Source organism: Heterodontus francisci, chromosome 12 (genome assembly GCF_036365525.1).
Source record: "Heterodontus francisci isolate sHetFra1 chromosome 12, sHetFra1.hap1, whole genome shotgun sequence".
Taxonomy (NCBI): Eukaryota; Metazoa; Chordata; class Chondrichthyes; order Heterodontiformes; family Heterodontidae; genus Heterodontus; species Heterodontus francisci.
The window spans coordinates 55,072,588-55,092,787 of NC_090382.1; the positions used below are offsets into that span (position 1 = coordinate 55,072,588).

The 20,200-nt window shown below is 40.7% G+C and overlaps 1 protein-coding gene across 2 annotated transcripts in view; it reads right to left on the reverse strand.

Moving 5' to 3' along the window:
• Positions 1–19,890, reverse strand: part of fbxo38 (F-box protein 38) — a 134,742-nt gene extending 114,852 nt beyond the window's left edge. For both annotated transcript variants that reach the window (XM_068043444.1, XM_068043443.1), the window contains exons 1-8: positions 19,803–19,890; positions 16,593–16,761; positions 14,188–14,321; positions 7,569–7,732; positions 5,619–5,784; positions 5,365–5,502; positions 5,006–5,143; positions 3,815–3,908 (exon numbers count right to left, since the gene is read on the reverse strand). In XM_068043444.1, the coding sequence (XP_067899545.1) occupies positions 3,815–3,908; positions 5,006–5,143; positions 5,365–5,502; positions 5,619–5,784; positions 7,569–7,732; positions 14,188–14,321; positions 16,593–16,720 (962 nt within the window). In that variant the 5' untranslated portion in view covers positions 16,721–16,761; positions 19,803–19,890. The remainder of the gene's footprint in view (positions 1–3,814; positions 3,909–5,005; positions 5,144–5,364; positions 5,503–5,618; positions 5,785–7,568; positions 7,733–14,187; positions 14,322–16,592; positions 16,762–19,802) is intronic.
• Between the last annotated feature and the right edge of the window lie 310 nt (positions 19,891–20,200).

A 20,200-nucleotide genomic window follows, 5' to 3' on the forward strand; every position in this document is an offset into this window, starting at 1 on the left:
CAAACTCCGCACAGGCAGTACCCAGAACTGAACCCGGGTCGCTGGAGCTGTGAGGCTGCGGTACTAACCTCCATTTGGGGAGGGCAAACAAAGAAAGGGAAGATACAATAAACAGGAGGATATTGAGACGAGTAGCAGAAGTGAGACACCTCGGAGTGCATGTCTACAGCTCCCTGAAGGTGGCAGGACAGGTAGATACAGCGGTGAAGAAGGCACATGGAATGCTTTGTTTTATTGGCAGAGATATAGAATACAAAAGCAGGGAAATAATGCTGGAAACTGTATAAAATGCTGGTTAGGCCACAGCTGGAGAATTGCATACAGTTCTGGTCACCACATTACAGGAAGGACATAACTGTTCTGGAGAGAGTACAGAGGAGATTTACAAGAATGTTGCCAGGGCTCGAAAGTTGCAGCTATGAGGAAAGATTGGATAGGCTTGGGCTGTTTTCCTTAGAACAGAGGAGACTGAGGGGTGACTTAATTGAGGTGTACAAAATTATGAAGGGCCTAGATAGAGTAGACAGGAAGGACCTGTTTCCCCTAGTGCAGAGGTCAATTACCAGGGGGCATAGATTTAAAATAATTGGTAGAAGGATTCAAGGGAACATGAGGAAAAACTTTTTCACCCAGAGGGTGGTGGGTGTCTGGAATTCACTGCCAGGAACGGCAATGGAGGTAGAAACCCTCAACTCATTTAAAAGGTACCTGGACATGCACCTGATGTGCTGTAACCTGCAAGATTATGAAGCATGTGCTGGAAGGTGGAATTAGTTTGGGCAGCTAGTTTTATTTTCAGCCGGCGCAGACACGACGGTCTGAATGGTCTCCTTCTGCACCGTAATTTTTCTATGGTTCTAGAACCAGAATCCTGTCCATATGAAACCTCTTAGCACAACCCAGCAATTTAAATGCTCCTACCGATCCAGTGATCTCCAAATTGTATAAAACACTGACACAATTCAATCTGTTGAAGTCCATGATATCATCTTCGACAGTCCCTCAAGAAAGAGGATGACTTTCTTCCACTCTAGGGTTGTGGATCCTTAGGTGACTGGATAATCCAATTCTGGATCCGCACTCTCTGCCACAGGTGGGGCAGGTGGTGTTTGGTGAGGCGAGCGAATAGGATGTTCGAAATTCTGAACGCTCCCTCTAATGTTTGTACTTGGTTGTTTCCTGGGCATGTTGATGTTGTTTGAACTGGCTGGCACCGTCGCAGATGCTTCTCCATTTTGGGTGGTCTCGGGCAAGAGATTCCCACGAATCAGTGGGGATGTCATTTTTTCAGGAGACTTTAAGGACATCCTTGTAGCGTTTCCTCTGCCCCCCTGGTTGCTTCTTGCCGTGACGGAGCTCGGAGTAGAAAGATCATTTTGGGAGTCTTAACTTCCAACCTTCACCTTTAGACAACCATCCTCTCCTACCATGTTATATTGCAGAAAGCCAATTGGTGAAGGATATAACTGGAGACAATCTTTACACACTTTTATCATTTATTTAGTTACAGATTACAGGCAAGCACCTCCTAACTCAACCACAGTTCAAATCACTGTCTATTTATAGGGGCACAAGTGAATCCCCAGTTAATGCCCCTATGTGCCTACAATTAATAGCATATGAGCCATCAAGTGTGGAGATAACAAAAGCATGATTGGCTGAAGCAGGCATATAAACAGGTAATATTACGGAATACGGGTGGTCTCGATGTCAAATGATAAAGGGGTCAGAAGCTTAGCTCAGAATTAAATAGGACATCAAAGTGGCAAACATTCTGGTTCAATCACATACAGAGGCCATGGAGAAGGATCCAGTCGGTGGCTAGGGAACGGAGTTTGTGGTAGGATCCAAAGACAATGACTGGTCTTCCCAATATTTAACTGGAGGACATCTCTGCTTATCCAATAATGGATGTCTGACAAGCAAAGTGACAAATCAGAGGCAAATATGAAAGTTTTCCCACTCAGTGACGAATCAGTAATATGGGTCCATAACGTTAGGATAGTACTAAAAGCAAAAGGTGCGGAGAAAAAGGCTTTTTTTTCATGCAAAGGATCGTTAAAACGTGAACGCATTACTCCAAGTGGCAATGGCAGCACAGTGGGGTACATACAAAAGTGCACTATATAAACACGAAGTATTAAAATGATACAGGGGAAGAAAACATTAAAATAGAAAGCTCCAGTGGGTCTCTAGCACCCGAATGTTTGGCCAAATAGCTTCCTTCTGTAACCACAATTTTTGGTACTATACGGTCATGCTCGGCCCCCACCTGCCAAGAATGAGGCACATTAATTTTGTCATGAACATTGATTTTTAAACTGTTGTTGGAGCGAGGAAATGACTTGTTAAACAGATTAGCCGTGGCTGGAAAAAATATTTACATACTAACAGACATCAAAAGTGAGGAAGCGCATTCCAGGGCCTGCTAAGGAGGATACAATCCACAAAGGCCAAGACTGGTTAGACCAGCTGGTCACATGACTACCTGGCTGTTCCAGGGTTTTCTTTTGAACTGGTACAGAGTTTGAGCTCAGAAGCTCTTTGCTCCTGGACTGAAGATCTCTCCTGTCTGCTCCCATCTCTTTCTCACAAGCCTCTGAATCCAATGAAGACACATGAACCCTAGAGAGAAAAGTCCCCTACAGCGAACAAGGTTTAAGAAGAATACTGGGCTCCAACGAAAAGCAAGATCTACCTACAATCAAGGACTCTGCAGTGATCTCGAAGAACCGTAATAACTCCTCTGCAGATATTGCCTCAAACTTTTCCACTTTATTTTTCTTCTGCTCTTTTCTGTCTCCATTTGCATGTGTGTATCGCATATGCATGCTAGCCTGGGAGTGTCGCTTATCCGTAGGCGTCAACCGAATTAGAGTTTAAATTTAGGTTTAATAAATTTCAACTTTTCTTCTTTAAATCTAAGAAAGCCTGTTTGTGCTGGTTTCTTTACCTTATAATTGGAAAGTGGTGAACAAGGGTTCACCAACGGGCAGCTAAAAACACGGTGTGTTTAAAATTAAACCCTGTTATGGTAAGACCAGGTGAAGGCTAAGTGGGACCCCAAGGCACCTTTCTCACCTGGTCGTAACAATGTTGTGTTAGCACTGGTTGATTCCTAAAGTTTATGAAGTTATACTTAAAATCAACTTAACAAAAGAGGCTCAATCTAAACTTTGCTACCCAAGTGTAACTATTTCATACAAAGAATTTACAGGAACTCCCTATTCCCTCTCATACGAAGCCCCATGTCTTTCCAATCTCTTTGTCCTTCTAATCGACCATTTTACACAAGCTTCCAGTTTTCATTTTTCATTGTCTGTTTTCTATCCAAGGACCTATCCTGTTCTGTACTGTCACGATGAAACTGTATTCTTAACATTTCTTACTTTAAAAGCTTATCGTTACAATATTGTACAGGAAATTAACTTATGAAAATGCAACACAAATTACAGCAAAAATGCTTATGCAACTTTGAAAATTTTCCAAATTGGTAGAATAACGTAATTAAATTATTTTGCATACTGGTATATAACATTTATTAAAAATCACGTGTAGAACATATATCAGAACAGCATTGAAATAAATTATTGAGAATGCAGCTCACACAAGTCAACCACTTATAATTTTTTCCTTTCTCTTCACATCTAACATATATCTGCTACATCTTTAAATTCTGATTACGAAATGGGATTTGGGATGACTGCCATAAGCATACAAGATCATAAAATGTAACTGTCTTCCACAGGCACATTTTAGTTCCAGTCATTCAATACATCTCAAAATGTTAGTGGCATATATTGCATAAACTCACCTACGTGCAGCAGTGATAATGAGGTAGCCAAGGTCCACTTCAAGTGCATTTTTGCATGCTCCAAATACAATAGTATGTAGATTTCTGAAACCACCTATATTAAGAAAAGTAATTGTTTTCAAAAGCCGCATTTCTGTAGTAGCATAAGTATTGACTCAGTTATTTATGTTTTTTATTAGGTCTTTTCGAACCTTTTTACCCCAGATGATTTCAGCTCTTAGATCACTCTCATGGGCGAATCCCAACTGCTCGTACCTTTGAGATTGCCTATCCTTAACACTGAGATCTACGTGAGTTTTTTGATAACGCACCTGGCTAAATGGACAGCAAAGCTTGCTGAGTAATTGCTTTTAGGTACTGAACTATCATGCCTCCACAAAATCTCATTTCAATCTTCAAGAGCTGCAGAATACCACATCATACCTCATTTAAAGTTTAATATAAAGTGAATTTATTAAATAGCGAACAAAAATAAAATAACATTGATGTTATATTTTACAGTACTAAATCTGAACTAACTTGTGTAGATAATACAAGATCGCAACTTGAACTATATCCATTGTAAATTTACAATTTTTTCTTTACATAGAAAGCATAATTCAACTTCAGCAAAGATGCAAAAAGGGTAGGGTAGTGGATCGGCCACTCGTTATACACTCTCCTCAAACGGAAAGTAAAATGCGGCAGGGTGTATAATGGACAACCAATCCATTACTACCCATTTTGTGTCACTACTGAAGTTGAATTTCACTCCTACAGTGTTTCTCCTGTCCTTCAGGAATATCAACCCATTTCTCCTCAAATTACAAACCTGACAATCTCATGAGATTTTTCCAACTATTCACACAAACAGAACAGCCCTTTTAAATCTCCAAAATGTTCTCATGACTTCCTGAATTTTAGCTTGCTAATGTCTCAAATTCAAAAAGAAATTGTCAAACACAAACGGAACCAACAATGAATTCTGTACACATTTGAAAATTAGGTGCTAAATGCTCTCTCAAATCAGTTACGAGGAAACTATAACAAACCTGTAACATTGTTTAAGAATAGGCATGGTGGAAAACTTTGGTTTTAACCAGCTGATTAAAAACAAAAGTCATTGTGCTTTGGTTGTTTAAGAAACACAGCCACTAAATCAAATCTTTTGTCGCATTAACCTATTCTTAGGCATAATGACAAGTCACATACCTGATCTTGAGCTGTCCTCAACTACATGTTGAATCAGTCCTCCAAGAAAAGGTACTCGAACTAGTTCCAAATGTTCTAAGTTTCTGGCTGAAGCTAACCCAGTCACTAGTGGAACATACTTTAAGGAATTGGTGGGACCTACAAAATGCAACACAGCAAACTGATTTATTTATTTTTAATTTCAGAAATATTTTCTTTCTATTGTATGTACAAAACATGCTTTATTACTAATATACCTAAACTATGGCTTGCAATGCAGACTGTAACAGAGCATTTTATGCAACCTGAAAAACTGTTCTAAGAAACAACTATTTTCTGTACAGTGCAATATCTATGTTCAAATTACTATTCCTTTGTACCTGCACAATTCCGCATTACAAAAGTGCGTAAACTGACACAGAGAAAGTCTTTAAAAGGCTGAGGTTTGGTTAGTCGGACCCATTGTAAATACAGGTGTCTCAACATTGGGACACAGGGAATTTCTGGGACATTTACTCCTAAAAGAAAGAAAATTAAAATAAATTAATTCAAATTTACAGGAATGTTTCAACAGATTTTGAAACAAAAATCCCTTTTCCCCATGGCAAACCACATGCATAAAAAAACTACTTACCAACTAGATGAAGTGTTTGTATCTTGACTCCAACTGGAATTGTTAGTTTGTTTTCTGGAGGGATTGGAAAAGCACCATTACGATTTCGAAACTTTCCCAAGATGTGGACCTGTGGCATGTAATTCCAGATGGCTTCTACTAATTCTAAATGGGAAGTTTCTACACCCTACCAAAGTCAACAAAAAAAATGGCACTGAGGAAACAAGAATTTCACAAGATAAAGAGAACTCACTATAATAGATTTATTTAGATTTGAATAGTTCTTAACCATCACAAATCTAAAACACTTGATGGTAAATTATACAGTTCAAAGTAAATTTACTTAATTCTCAGCAAATTTCTGAGTTCATTCAAGAAACAGTTTTTTTTTCTTTTATTCCAACTAATTTAGCAGGGATTATTTTGAAGCTAACAAGTGAATTGCTGCTCCCTTACCCACTTATTATTGAAATCTCAAACCAACCTTCAGCACCTATTTTTGAAATTTACCTTGACAGGGTTTACTCAAAATATTTTCCACTACAAAAGCAGCAAGCACAGATCAACAGGGAACGCTCATCATAAGCTGTTTTCAGGTTGCTGTTCTTCTAGTTGGAATTCTGATAGTTTTATTTAGGTCGGCTGCTGTGTAAAAATGACTAATCAGCATAATGTTGGGAGGTGGCTCCTGGAATCCAAATTGAAATATAAAACTACCTGGAATATATCTCTGAATAAATGAAACATAAATAAAATACTGCAGATGCTTGAAGTCTGAACTACAAACAGAAAATGCTGGAAATACTTAGCAAGTCTAACAGTATCTGTGAAGAGAGGAACAGTGTTAATTGATGAAATGTCATTGACCTGAAATGTTAACACTGTTTCTCTCTTCACAGATGCTGCCTGACTTGATTATTTCCTGCATTTTTTGTTTTCATTTCTAAATGAAATCCTGAAAATATTATATAGTTTTGGTTCAGAAGCTTGCCATATTGTTTCCAATGCTAGCATGATTGCCATAGCAATCTAAACCAGAAATGCATTATTTTCAAGAAGCTGAAACTTTGAAGTGTTAAGCACCATTAACTAACACAGAAAGGGCAGCTGGATGCATTGAGAAAAATATTACTTTCACGGGATCTGGTTACAATATTACATCACTGGTCTAACGCTTTGGTTTTTCCATCGTATTAAGAATTCTCACCATTTCTCTATTAATCTTTAGTTGGCAATCCTGTTGGCACGGATTAATCACATGCACTTCCTTTTCTATCATGCAGTTTATATCAATCTGTGGCCTCAAAGGCTATTAACTCAGTCTGTAATATCACACTTCACAATCGTGATGGCAACTTGTTTTGTTTCCTGCCAGCTGAGAGTATACACCAAATCCATTTATACCAGGTACTTTAGGCATATTTGATTTTGAACTGTGCAATACACTGGATAAGTGTTACTTGATTATACTACTGTAAGAAAGTATCACTAATTTCTTTAGAATTTTTAATACTGGGTTGCCTAGGTCTTATAATGTCCGGTGCATTTTGTTGACTGATTTCCAGAGTAGGCATACCGCACATCTTGTTACATTGCATATTTGAGTTGGAGGGAATGATATAATGAGGCTAGACTGTACTTAGCACTTTGCGATATTTCAGAAGGCTTGGGAAATGAGAGTTAATTTAGAATGGAATTCAATGCAGCATTCAAGGGAAAGTACAATAATCAAAATTAAATAGCAATATTAGCCACAATACCTATGCAGTTAGCAACTGTAAACATTAATATTCAGTGTCACCTGCCTATATTCCGTGCAGATTAAAATATTTATCAAACAATTTTTGTCCTTTGGGCCATACTAAGTTTATTTATTTTTTTTCAAAAATCATGTTTTGCTCATGTGATATGCAATTAATCTTTAACTTGCTAAATTATACTGCTGATTGCATTTTTTTTTTTTTTACTTGCCAATAGATTTGGGCAGGCTTGCAAAGCTTCAAGCACACCAGGAATGCTGAATGCATCATGCCCTCTTACACGCCGTCGTTCTAAGTGTCGAGGATGCAACCCATAAAGCTGTTCCAAATCAGGCATTTTCTTTAACAATGTCAAAAAACTGGCATCGATGAAACCTGGTGTTAAATACACAAAAGCAGTTTATATTTTACTTATATAGAGAATAATTAGACAGTATATACACTCAAAATACACCAGTTTAATTACAGTACAATTTAAATTAGTAAACATTTCTCAAGGACAAGTGCAATCTACAATATACGTCTAATTAATCACAAAATGTAGCAGACTTCTGAAATCATACATTGCACTTGTATATTAACCTGCTGTGACAAGAGATAGAGGAGATACAATCAAAGAATCATCGAATGGGTACACCACAGAAGGAGACCATTCGGCCCGTTGTGTCCATGCCAGTTCTCTGCAAGAACAAGTCAGCTAGTCCCATTCCCCTGCCTTTTCCCCGTAGCCCTGCAAATTGTCTCTCTTCAGATAATTATCAAATTCCCTATTGAAAGTCACAACTGTATCTGTCTACAACACACTCCAAGTGCATTCCAGATCCTAACCACTCACTGCATAATTTTTTTTTTCTCATGCTACCTTTGGTCCTTTTGTCATTCAACTTATATCGGTGTTCTCCAGCTCTTGACCCCTACGCAAATGGGAACAGTTTCTCTCTATTTACTCTGTCCAGACCCCTCATGATTTTGAATGCCTCTATCAAATCTCTCAACTTCTCTTCTCTAAGGAGAACAGGCTCAGCTTCTACAATCTATCCAAATAACTGAACTCCCTCTTCCCTGGAATAATGCTCGTAAAGCTTTTTTGCATCCTCTCCAATGCCTTCCTGAAGTGCAATGCCTAGAATTGGGGAGATGGTAGTGTAGTGGTAATGTCACTGAACTAGTAATTCAGAGTCCTAGGCTAATGCCCTGGGGACACAGGTTCAAATCCCACCACAGCAGATGGTGGAATTTAAATTCAATTAATTAATTGGAATTAATTAATGGAATTGAAAGCAAGTCTCAGTCATGATGCTATGAAACTATCATCTGGCTCACTAATGTCCTTCAGGGAAGGAAATCTGTCATCCTTACTTGATCTGGCCTACATGTGACTCCAGACCCACAGCAATGTGGTTGGCTCTTAACTGTCCAGTGAAATGGCCTAGCAAGCCACTCGGTTGTCAAGGGAAATTAGGAATGGAGAACAAATGCTGGCCTTGCCAGCAATGCCCACATCCCATAAAATAATAAAAAAAAGAATTAGACACAATACTCCAGTCGAGGTTGAACCGGTGTTTTATAAAGGTGTACCATAACTGCACTTCTTTTGGACTCTATGCCCCTAACTATGAAGCCCAGGATTCCGGATGCCTTTTTAACCCCTTTTTCAACCTGCCCTGCCATCTTCACCAATTTGTGCACATTAACACCCAGGTCCCTTTGCTCCTGCACCGTCTTTAGAATTGTGTCTTTCATTTTATGTTGTCTCTGCTCATTCTTCCTACCAAAGTGCATCACTTCACACTTCTCTGCATTAAATTTCATCTGCCATGTGGCCGCCCATTCCACCATCCTGTCTATGTCCTCTTGAAATCCATGACGACCCTCCTCAAAGTTCACAAAACTTCCAAGTTTTGTGTCATCCGCAAATTTTGAAATTGTGCCCTGCACATCCAAGTCAAGGTCATGAATATAAATCAGCAAAAGCAGTGGTCCTCATAACGACCCTTGGAGAACCCCACTTCTTCCAATTTGAAAAAAAAAAATTCACCACTATTCTTTGTTTCCTGAGAATCAGCCAACTACATATCCATGCTGTCACTGCTCCTTTTATTCCATTGGCTTTAACTTTGCTGACACGCTTATTTCCTTCAGTATCCTTTGATATACTGGATCTGGTCCTGGTGACTTATCAACTTTAAATACAGACGGTCTTTCTACTACCTCATCATCATCAATTTTTAGCCCATTTAGTATCTCAGCTACCTCCTCTTTCACTATGACTTTGGCAGCATCTTCTTCCTTGCTAAGGGCAAATACAAAATACTCATTTAGTACCTCAGCCATGCCCTTTGCTTCCATGTGTAAATCCCCTTTTTGGCCCCTAATTGGCCCCACTCCTCCTTTCACAACCCTTTTACTATTTGCCTATAGAAGACTTGTGGATTCCCTTTTATGCTAGCTGCCAGTCTCTTCTCATACTCTCTGATTCTCATTTATTTTTTCACTTCCCCTTTGAAATTTCTATATTCAGCCTGGTTCTCACTTGTATTATCCACCTGACATGTGTCATATGCACCCTTTTTCTGCTTCATGTTACTATCTCTCACCTTCGTTATCCAGGGAGCTCCGGCTTTGATTGTCCTATCTTTCCCCCTTGTGGGAGTATACGTCAACTGTACCCCCGAACTACCTTCTCTTTAAAGGCAGCCTGTTATTCAATTACAGCTTTGCCTGCCTATCTTCGATTCCAATTTATCCAAGACAGATCGGTTCTCACCCCACTGAAGTTGGCCCTCCTCCAATCAATTATTTTTACTCTGAATTGCTTCTTGCCCTTTTACACAGTTTCATACGGATCATAGATTAGCTATGATTACTGTCCCCTAAATCTTCCCCGACTGACTTGATCCACTTGACCCACCTTATTCCCTAGAACCAGATCCAGCAACGTCTCGTTGCTCGTTGGGACAGAAACACACAGTAGAAAATTCTCCCTCCCCTCTCTGCCCTTTACACCATAACTATCCTAGTCTATAGCACGATAACTGAATCCCCCATTATAACTACTCTAAAATTCTTGCAACTCTCTAATTTCCTTGCAAATTTGTTGCTCTATATCTTTTCCATTATTTGGTAACGTATAGAATACATCTATATTGCTTAATATATGGCATCTCTATTGCTTCTTAGCTCGAACCAAATAGATTTTGCCCTTGACCCCTCTCAGACATCTTTTCTCTCCAGCACTGTAATTTTCTCCTTAATAAATACTGCCTGTCCTCCATCACTTTTTCCTTCCTTTTCTTTCCTGAATACCTTTTATCCAGGAATATTTAGTACCCAGTCCTGCTCTTTTGTGAACCAGGTCTTGTTATTGCCACATCATATCCCACTTGGCTATCTGTGCCTGCAGCTCACCAACCTTATTTACCCCATTCAATGTGTTTACATACATTCAATGTAAACCTAATTTAGACTGACTCTCTTACACTGATCTCACCCAATACAGTCGTGCTATCTGTTGCTCCCAATTCTTTGTATACCTTGTTTTTCATCTCTGTTACATCCTCGTTCCCACACCCCTGTCAACTTAGTATAAACCCTCCCCAATAGCATTAGAAACCTGCCCTGCAAGGACATCGGTCCTGGCTCTGGTCAGGTGCAACCCACTGCCCCCAGAACCAGTACCAATGTCCCAGGAACCTAAAGCCCTCCCCTTCTGCACCTTCTCTCCAGCCACATATTCATCTTCTCTACCCTCCTATTTCTATCCTCACTAGTGCACAGCACCAGGAGCAATCCGGAGATTACTACTTTTGTGGTCATGCCTGCTAGTTTCTTTCCAACTCCCTAAAATATGCCTGCAGGATCCTATCCCGCTTTCTACCTAAATAGTTAGTACCAATATTGACCATGACTGACTGTTCACTCTCCCCCCTCAGAGTGCTCTGGAGCCGCTCAGTGACATCCTTGACCCTGGGACCAGGGATTCACGTCTGAGGCTGCAGAAACGGCTGTCTGTTCCCCTAACTACAGAATCCCCTATCACTATTGTTTTCCCAATCTTTCTCCTGTCCCCCACTGTGCAGCTGCGCCAGCCATGGTGCCGTGGACTTGGATCTGACTGCACTCCCCTTAGGAACCATCACTCCCACCAGTATCCAGAACTGAATACTGGTTGGACAGCAAGATGCACTCTGGGGACACCCATTTCCTCTCTGCCTGCACACCCTTAAGCTGCAGGGTGACCAAATCCAGAAATGTGCTATTCACATAACTCTCAGACTTGATTCCCATAACTTCCAAATTTTAGTAAGCCTATTGGAAGTAGCACTCCCCCATAGGTGGGAATGTGATAGAAAGACAAAGAGTAAGTCACATTGGAATACAATTGAATATTGCCAAGCAACTAGTAACAGGGCATAATTGGGAGCAACCCAAGAGCAGGTCAGTGTGCCTTCCCAGTCACAGAACAGTGTGTGATAGGCAATTTAGTTTTCTTGCCGAGTCAAACAAACCATGGAGACAGCAACTGTAAACTATCAGATCTTGCTTAGAGTGTCCTAAATGATAGAATTTTAAAGGGGGTGCAGGAGCAGAGCCAACTGGGGGAGGGGGGGGGGGGGGAGGGGAAATGGGGGTGTGGGCATGTGCACAACTCTTTGAAGGAGACATGACAAGTTAAGAAGGCTCTTAATAAAGCATTTGGGATCCTTGGCTTTGTTAATAGAAACAGGGCACAAAAGCAAGGTAGTCATGCTAAACCTTTATAAATCATTGGTTCGGCCACAGCTGAGGGATTGTATACAATTCTGGACATTACAAGGATGTTAAGGCATTAGAGAGCACAGAAGAGAATGGCTCCAAGAATGAGGAGCTTCAGATATGGAGAGACTGCAGTGCATTACTCTTTATTTTTATAAACAACTTAGACTCTGCTGTAAGGAGCAGCATTGTAAAGTTTGCAGATGATACGAAACTTGGTCATTGCGTAGATAGTGATGAATATAATTGCAGACTTCAAGATGACAAACAGGATGGTTAAATGGATAGAGCATGGCAGATAAGAGTTCAATGTGGAGAAGCGTGAAATGATGCACTTTGGGAGCACTAGTATAGGAAGATGAGTAGAGACACCTTGGTGTCCAAATACACAAATTCTTAAAATGTAGGAGGACAAGTTGATAAGATGGTTAAGAAAGCACATGGATTACTTGAGTTTATAAATATATAAAAAAAACATAAAAGCAAAGAGATCACACACTTGGTTAGGCCTCTCAACTGGAGTATTGTGGATAATTCTAGGCACCACACTTCAGGAAATATGAAAAGGTCTTAGGAAAGGATAGGGAGGAAGTTAACCAGGATGTTACCATGGATGACAAACATCAGGTGTGATGAGAGGTTAGGACAGAAAAGTTAGGACTGTCCTCCTTGGAGCAGAGAATGTTAAGCGATGACCTAGTAGAGGTTTTCAAAATAATGAGGTTTTGATAGAGTAGATGGAGAAAAATTATTCTTGCTGGTGACCGGGTCAATAACTAGACATCATAGATATAAAATTATTGGCAAAAGATTTGAGGGGAGATGAGAGTTTTTTTTTTCCAGAGTTGTCAAGATCTGGAATGCTCTACCTGAAAAGGTAGTCGAAGCTGATTCCATAAATAATTTTAAGAGGCAATGGGGCAGATACTTGCAGATGAGGAACTTATAGGGTAACAATCAAAAGGTTCTGGGACTAGACACGAGCACTCTTTCAAGGAGTCAGCATAGGCACGACAAGCTGAATTGCCTCCTCCTGTGCTGGAAACTTCTGGTGATGCTAAGCTGGAGTTGCTCTCCTTGGAGCAGAGGAAGTTAAGGGAAGATTTGATAGAGGTGCTCAAAATCATGAAGGATTTGGATACAGTAAATAAAGAGAAACTGTTTCCAATGGCAGAAGAGTCAATAACCAGAGCCCAGATTTATTTCAACAGTAACTTTCAAAAGAGAATTGGATAAATACTTGATGGGAAAATCTTTTACAGGGATCTAGGGAAAGAGCAGGGAAGTAGGACTAATTGGATAAATCCACAAAACAGCCATGACAGGTATGATGGGCCAAATGGCTGCCTTTTGTGCTACATCACAGATACTACTAAAACGTATTTGGAGATTTTCCTTAAAAGTTGAACTTTTTAAAATTCTTTCATGGGATATGTGCGTCACTGGCAAGACCAGCATTTGTTGCCCATCCCTAATTACCCTCGACACCGGAGTGCCTTGCTAGTCCAATCTAGAGGACAGTTAAGGGTCTGGAATCACATGTAGGCCAGACCAGGTATGGATGGCAAATTTCCTTCCCTGAAGGACATTAGTGAACCAGATTTTTTTTTTTTTATACAGCAATTGATGGTAGTTTCATGACGCCATTATTGAAGATAGCTTTTAATTAAATTTACATTCCACCAGTCGTGGTGGGATTTGAACCCATGTCCCCAGGGCATTAGCCCAGGCCTCTGGATTACTAGTCTAGTGACATTACCACATCACAGTCTCCCCCAATCTACATAAAATCTTACATCTACACATGTCAAAATCAACTACTGTAGCAGCCAGAATTTAACCTGCACTTGTAGATTATACACGAAAAGTTGAAATCTGAACTTTAAAATCTAAACTATTTAAAAAAGCTGGTTCATGAGGAGGAGGAGTTGGATTCTAACAAAGTCTGAAAATTGAATGTATATCTTAAGTTTGTTACAAAAATACAGTAGCACTTTGTGGAATATTCAAAGCACAAATCCTAACACTATTTCTGCAATATGTTAAACAATTTTTTATTTTCATGTTTCACCCACCTGATGGCATGTACTCCCACCAACAGCCAGCACACAGGTCAACAACCTTCACTACTCGCATATATACAGTAACTGCCTCCTTCAACTTCCGGGACAAGCATTCCATACACATGATATCCTGTAGAGGAAGATACCTGCAAACAAGATACTGGAATATTGAGCTAAAGCTTACATGGTCAATAAGTTTCTTCCTAGAAAACAAGACAATGGGTTTGCAATACATGTTAATAGTTAGGGCGGCACAGTGGCGCAGTGGTTAGCACCGCAGCCTCACAGCTCCAGGGACCAGGGTTCTATTCCGGGTACTGCCTGTGTGGAGTTTGCAAGTTCTCCCTGTGTCTGCGTGGGTTTTTCTCCGGGTGCTCCGGTTTCCTCCCACAAGCCAAAAGACTTGCAGGTTGATAGGTAAATTGGCCATTATAAATTGTCACTAGTGTAGGTAGGTGGTAGGGAAATATAGGGACAGGTGGGGATGTTTGGTAGGAATGTAGGATTAGTATAAATGGGTGGTTGATGTTCGGCACAGACTCGGTGGGCCGAAGGGCCTGTTTCAGTGCTGTATCTCTAATCTTAGTATCACTACTACTAGTGGTTGAAAGATAGAGGGTATTGATGGATGATCTGGAATATTGGGAGGGAAGGGGATTAGAAGATTAGATGAGGATAGGAGGATTGAAGGCAGATAGTAATATATTTGGTGAGGAAAATCAGTAAGTGATCAGAGATGGCAATGTCAGTGATCAACTTTCCATAGCACTCATTATACATAAAGATGTCTCAGAATGCTTTAGAGTAAGTTGGCCTGTGAGTGGATACTGAGCCTGGGAGGGAGTGAAGGAAGAGGATCTTGGAATAAAAATGAGGGTCTTAGATTTTTGAAGGCAAGGAGAGATGTGGTGAAAGATGCTAAAGGATTCAGAAAGTGATAAGAAATAGGTTAGAGTTGGATGATGTAGGATGTGCACAAGTGTACAGAACTGGAGGCAAGAAGGAGTGAGGGTGTAGAGTTATTTTTCAAGTCGATTCTCTGGGACACAGGAATCCAGTGGAGCTGGTCAAGGACATGGATGAGGGGAAGCAGATGAGCACTTCTGGTTTATAAATTAATGAAATGGAGAAGTTGGCAAGGACAGCATTGAAGAAGTCCACCTGCAAGAAGTTGCGTTCCTGGCTGGGGAAGCATGACAGTGGCTGATGGGAAAGAATCTTTGGTTTTAATGATATTATGTCATGAAATTATGGAAATGTACAGCACCCGGGAAAGCCATCATGTCTACATCAGTTCTTTGCTAGAGCAATCCAAAAATAATCCCACTGTCCTGCACTCTTCCCACACCCCTATATGTTCCTCTGCTTCAAATATTTGTCCAGTTGGAGATAGTTTTGTCTCATCTGGGTCTTGATGTCAGGCAGGTTGTTGGTAACTGTGGCAATAACCATGTAAGCAAGAGGTGAGCTGCGAGACCATGTAAGCAAGAGGTGTGCTGCGAGAGTATGCCACTGACATATGTAAAAGCTGATTCAGTGCTTCTAGATTATCAAGGAGTGGTACATAAATGTGGTACATAAATGATCAAGAGGGATGCCAATGATGGAACCCTGCGGCATACCAATGGGAGCCCTGGACATATTAAACAGCTTTTAAAGTGGAAACCCATGCCTGCACTCATTAAAAAATTACTAGGCAGGAGAAGAATGCAATTCACATGCTCTAGCACAACTTGGAGGGTGCTGTAGAATTGCTGAGTCCATTTTGCAAGGACTGGTCAACAGGAAGTGCATTTTCAGAAAGATTACGCTTTCTTTCCCTTCCCTCCCCTATGGCCCTTCAGTACTCAGCTTAGTAAATAATTACTAAGTTAGGGAACTATTAGTGGAAGTTAAAAGATTTCATCTTAGTTTTTCAGTCGAACACTGGCACTTAATAAATCACCTCCACTGGTATTTTGTGTATCAGGTAAGATACAGGGAGATACTGAGAGGTTGTTACCCTTGGCTGAGGAATCTAGAAAACGGGATACCATCTCAGGATAAGGGAACGATCATTTAGGACTGAGATGAGGAGAGGTTTCTTCACTCAAAGGGTTGCAACTCTTTGGAATTCTCTATCCCAGAGGGTTGTGGATGCTCCATCGTTGAATATATTTAAGGCTAAGATAGAGATTTTTGGTGTCTCAGGGAATCAAGTTTTATTGGGAGCAGGGGGGAAAGTGGAGTTGAAGCTGAAGATCAGCCATGATTGTGTTGAATGAAGGAGCAAGCTCGATGGCCATATGATCTACTCCTGCTCCTATTTCTTATGTTTTTGTTTTGTTTTAGACCAAGTCAAACACACATGAATTGATTTTCTCCCACCTCCCCCAATATAATGAAAAAGTAAAAAGCACTTAAAAATATGTCCACACCTGAATATATGACACAGTACTTCATGTGAAAACTGATTCATGTAGTCCCTCGGCTCATCTTGCTTTGCCACTTCTCCTCCTTCATTCGCATTTGAGCACTTTTTGATGCTTTTCCGTCGAGGTCCCATCTTCAGCAGGTGTTTCCCAAGTGCGTTCCTTTTTAAAGTCACTGGCAGTCCAAACATATCAAATAATATTTTCAGTAAACAACCAATTGGTTCCTACACAAATTCTATTTTTTTTTTTCCAAATTGTCACCAGGTAATTAGGTAGCACAGTGGGCTAGTCATTGATCTGCTACATTTAGGATGTGAATTCAAAACCCATACAGCTTGATAAAACTATTTTCTCTGCTGGCGGTAAGTACCCTACATGAAATAAACTCGAACAGCCTCAGTTTCTAATTGGCATGGGTTAATAGCACAGAACCATGAGCAATTCAGCACCAATTGGCAATGTCAGTCATGAGGCCATGGCGTAGATTTTGACAAAACTGAAACATTTCTCAATGATGTGGTAGGTTTTAAAGTTCAGGTAGTTGGGCAGAGTGGATGGAGCTTTATTCTGTATCCAAATGCATCTGTTGATCTGGGAATACTTTCTGCTGACATCAACCAAAAGTGTTTTAGTTTAGTTTCCACTGGGGTTAGGAACAAAATGTGTCATAGAAAAAAATGCAGCAGCTTACACAGTGATCTACAACATTTATATCAATAATCAAGAACCAAAAAGTAACTCAATGGCTATGTGACCAGTTTCATTCATCACAGCAAATATTATGTTTGCCTCCCTAACAGCAACTGCCCAACAAGCAAGTCATTGTATACTTTGGGACATCTTAGAGAGAAGTGATAAATGCACACTGAATCACTATCATTATCCTCTATATACTCTACACCTGTAATACACAGTATGTTTAAAAGATGATTACACAATATGCAAATATTATGCAATGTTGCCTTCCCCAGCACTAAAATCCCTCATCCAGCACAAATGTCACTGAAGTGTCACGAAAGTGTCACGAAAGATGCTACCCGAGCCATCGTTTAAGGGTTTATTTAATATGAAAATAAGAGTATTTTTCTCCTCTGCTCATCTGAAACAAAATGTTATCTTTTTAAAAATGAGAATTTACACTGTTGGTCACTACGTTTGAAAGTAAGGACAATTAAAGGTCTCTTTAAATTACTTTTCATTTAAACCACATCAAGTACAGTGGTAGAACTCCAATAATAGTAAACATAACCATGAAAGTGAGCAGGGATTCAATCTCTCATTTAGTTAAAAACATTCATGAACATTGCAATATTCTGAAAAGCTCAACTGTTGTTGAATCCAAAAGCAGCATCGGGAACTGAACACAAGTACTGCCCAGTAAGGGTCACTGACCCGAAACGTTAACTCTGCTTCTCTTTTCACAGATACTGCCAGACCTGCTGAGTGGTTCCAGCATTTCTTGTTTTTATTACTGCCCAGTAACTCCAGTATGTCTTGGCAATGTATTTCACTCATAACAAGGTTAAGCTTTGACCTGTTTTCTTAGCTTTATCATTTCAGGACTTTGTCATCCTGAAGTTTCTCACCATGACTTTTGTACTTGTGAACTGCTTCCACTTAATTTTTTGATTTGTCAGATATAACTATTGACATGTCAGTCTTGTTCTACAGTTTTTCATTATCCTCCTTAGAGAGGTAATGTCACTGGATTAGTAATCCAGAGCCCAGGCCAATGCTCTGCAGACATGGGTTCGAATCCCACCATGGCAGATGAAATTTGAATTCAATTAATAAACCTGGAATGAAAAGTAGTCTAATGGTGACTACTTGACTACACTGTCAATTGTTGTAAAAATCCATCTGGTTCACTAATGCCCTGTAGAGAAGGAAATCTGCTGCCCTTATCTGGTCTGGCCTACATGTGACTCCAGAATCACAGCAATTTGGTTGACTCTTAACTGCCCTCTGAAATGGTCTGAAATAGCCTAGCTGCTCAGTTCAAGGGCAATAAATGCTGGCCTAGCCAGTGATGCCCACATCCCACAAACCATTAAAAAAAATGTTTGTTGTTACCTGGAACTCAGGCCGGTCTTGTAACTCAAACATGGTTTTATGGGGGTGGGGGAAAAATGCTAGGAAGACCTTCTTCAGCGAGTCATCCTGGCCACCAGCTTAGTACTCCTAAACCCAAGACAATTGTGGCTGATAGGATATTGTCAATCAACAGAACTGAGGGCAATAGCAGGCAGATCAATATTAACAGCAAATCCCTTGAAAACAATAACATACAGGCCAATCCACTTGGCGTCTAACAGTAAGAAATGAAAGAAAGCTGAGCAAGTTTCCCCCATAAAAAATGCCAGAACACTGATCAAAGGTTGTATTAAAAAGGTTGCCGACCTTGCAGGAAACAGAAACCCATCAATTCAGGTCTCCTCTTACAACAGGGAACCATTCCAACAACATTGGTTAAGGGTTTGTCTAGGAACTAGTTCACAGTGTAACACTAATATCTGTACTTTCAAACAAATCAGATGCTGCCTCTATAACTCAGTCAAGAACCTAGTACTTCATATCTCTAGTTGCACCCAGGACAGTTCAAAATGCCGACTTCCAGACTACTCGCCCGTAGCAGAATAGCTCCAGACGAATGAATAGTTGCAAGTGTAGACCTGAAATGGGAATTGTAGGATGACATGAGAAAAATTCACTTTTTAAAAAATGCAGGGCGTTTTTTCTAGAAGTCATGCCGGGGGGTGGGGGGCGTTGGAGGGAATAGGAAGAGAATATTTTAAAGAGAAAATCCTCCTATCCAGGCCATATTTTCTGTTGCTCTCACTTCTACATTCCACATCAATCGAACTGTTCAGAAACAAGAAATGAAGCAAGTCTCCAGCAAAACCCACGAAACTGGCCCGGGCGTTCGCCCTTTCCGGGGAAGGAGTGGGGGAGGTATTATTTTGCTCCAAACCCCAACAGGTTTCAGTGGCTAGCTTGAACACCGCTCCTTCTGGGATTCCGTTTGCAGAAGAGGCCGCGGTGACAAGGGCCGGCGGCGGCTCCCACTCCCTGGGAACACCGACCATCAGGATGTATTTAATCAACAGCGGCCAGAAGCAAGCCCGCCTTCACGACCAGAGAGAAAGTAAGCAGCCCAGCCAGGAGCCCAGTCCCTCTTTAACCCATTGGGCCCGGACGGTTACGCCTCCTCACCTGCCCGTATCCGAGGAGCCACCGCCGCCGGACTTGGAGCTCGCGCCCGGCAACATCAACATCCGTCACTTTCCCCACAATTCCCCCACCCCCGACCGCCACTGCGCCTGCGCAGCAGCCACGGCGGCTGCCGGTGCCAAAAAGAGCCGCTGGATCGGAGTTGTTGCGTTTTCATTCTCAACTCATTCCCCTTTCGACTTATCATTTTGGCTTCTAACACGGGACTCGCATTGTATTAGAAGAGCTGTTTCGACGCACTCCTTTTTGATCACCCTTAACTCTGCTCTCTAATCTCAATAGAAAATGCACTACAGACCTATTTGCATTGTTGCCAAGAGTCGTGACTGCTGACTTTTTTGACAGGGGTGTAGTCAAGGGACGTATATACACTTGACCAA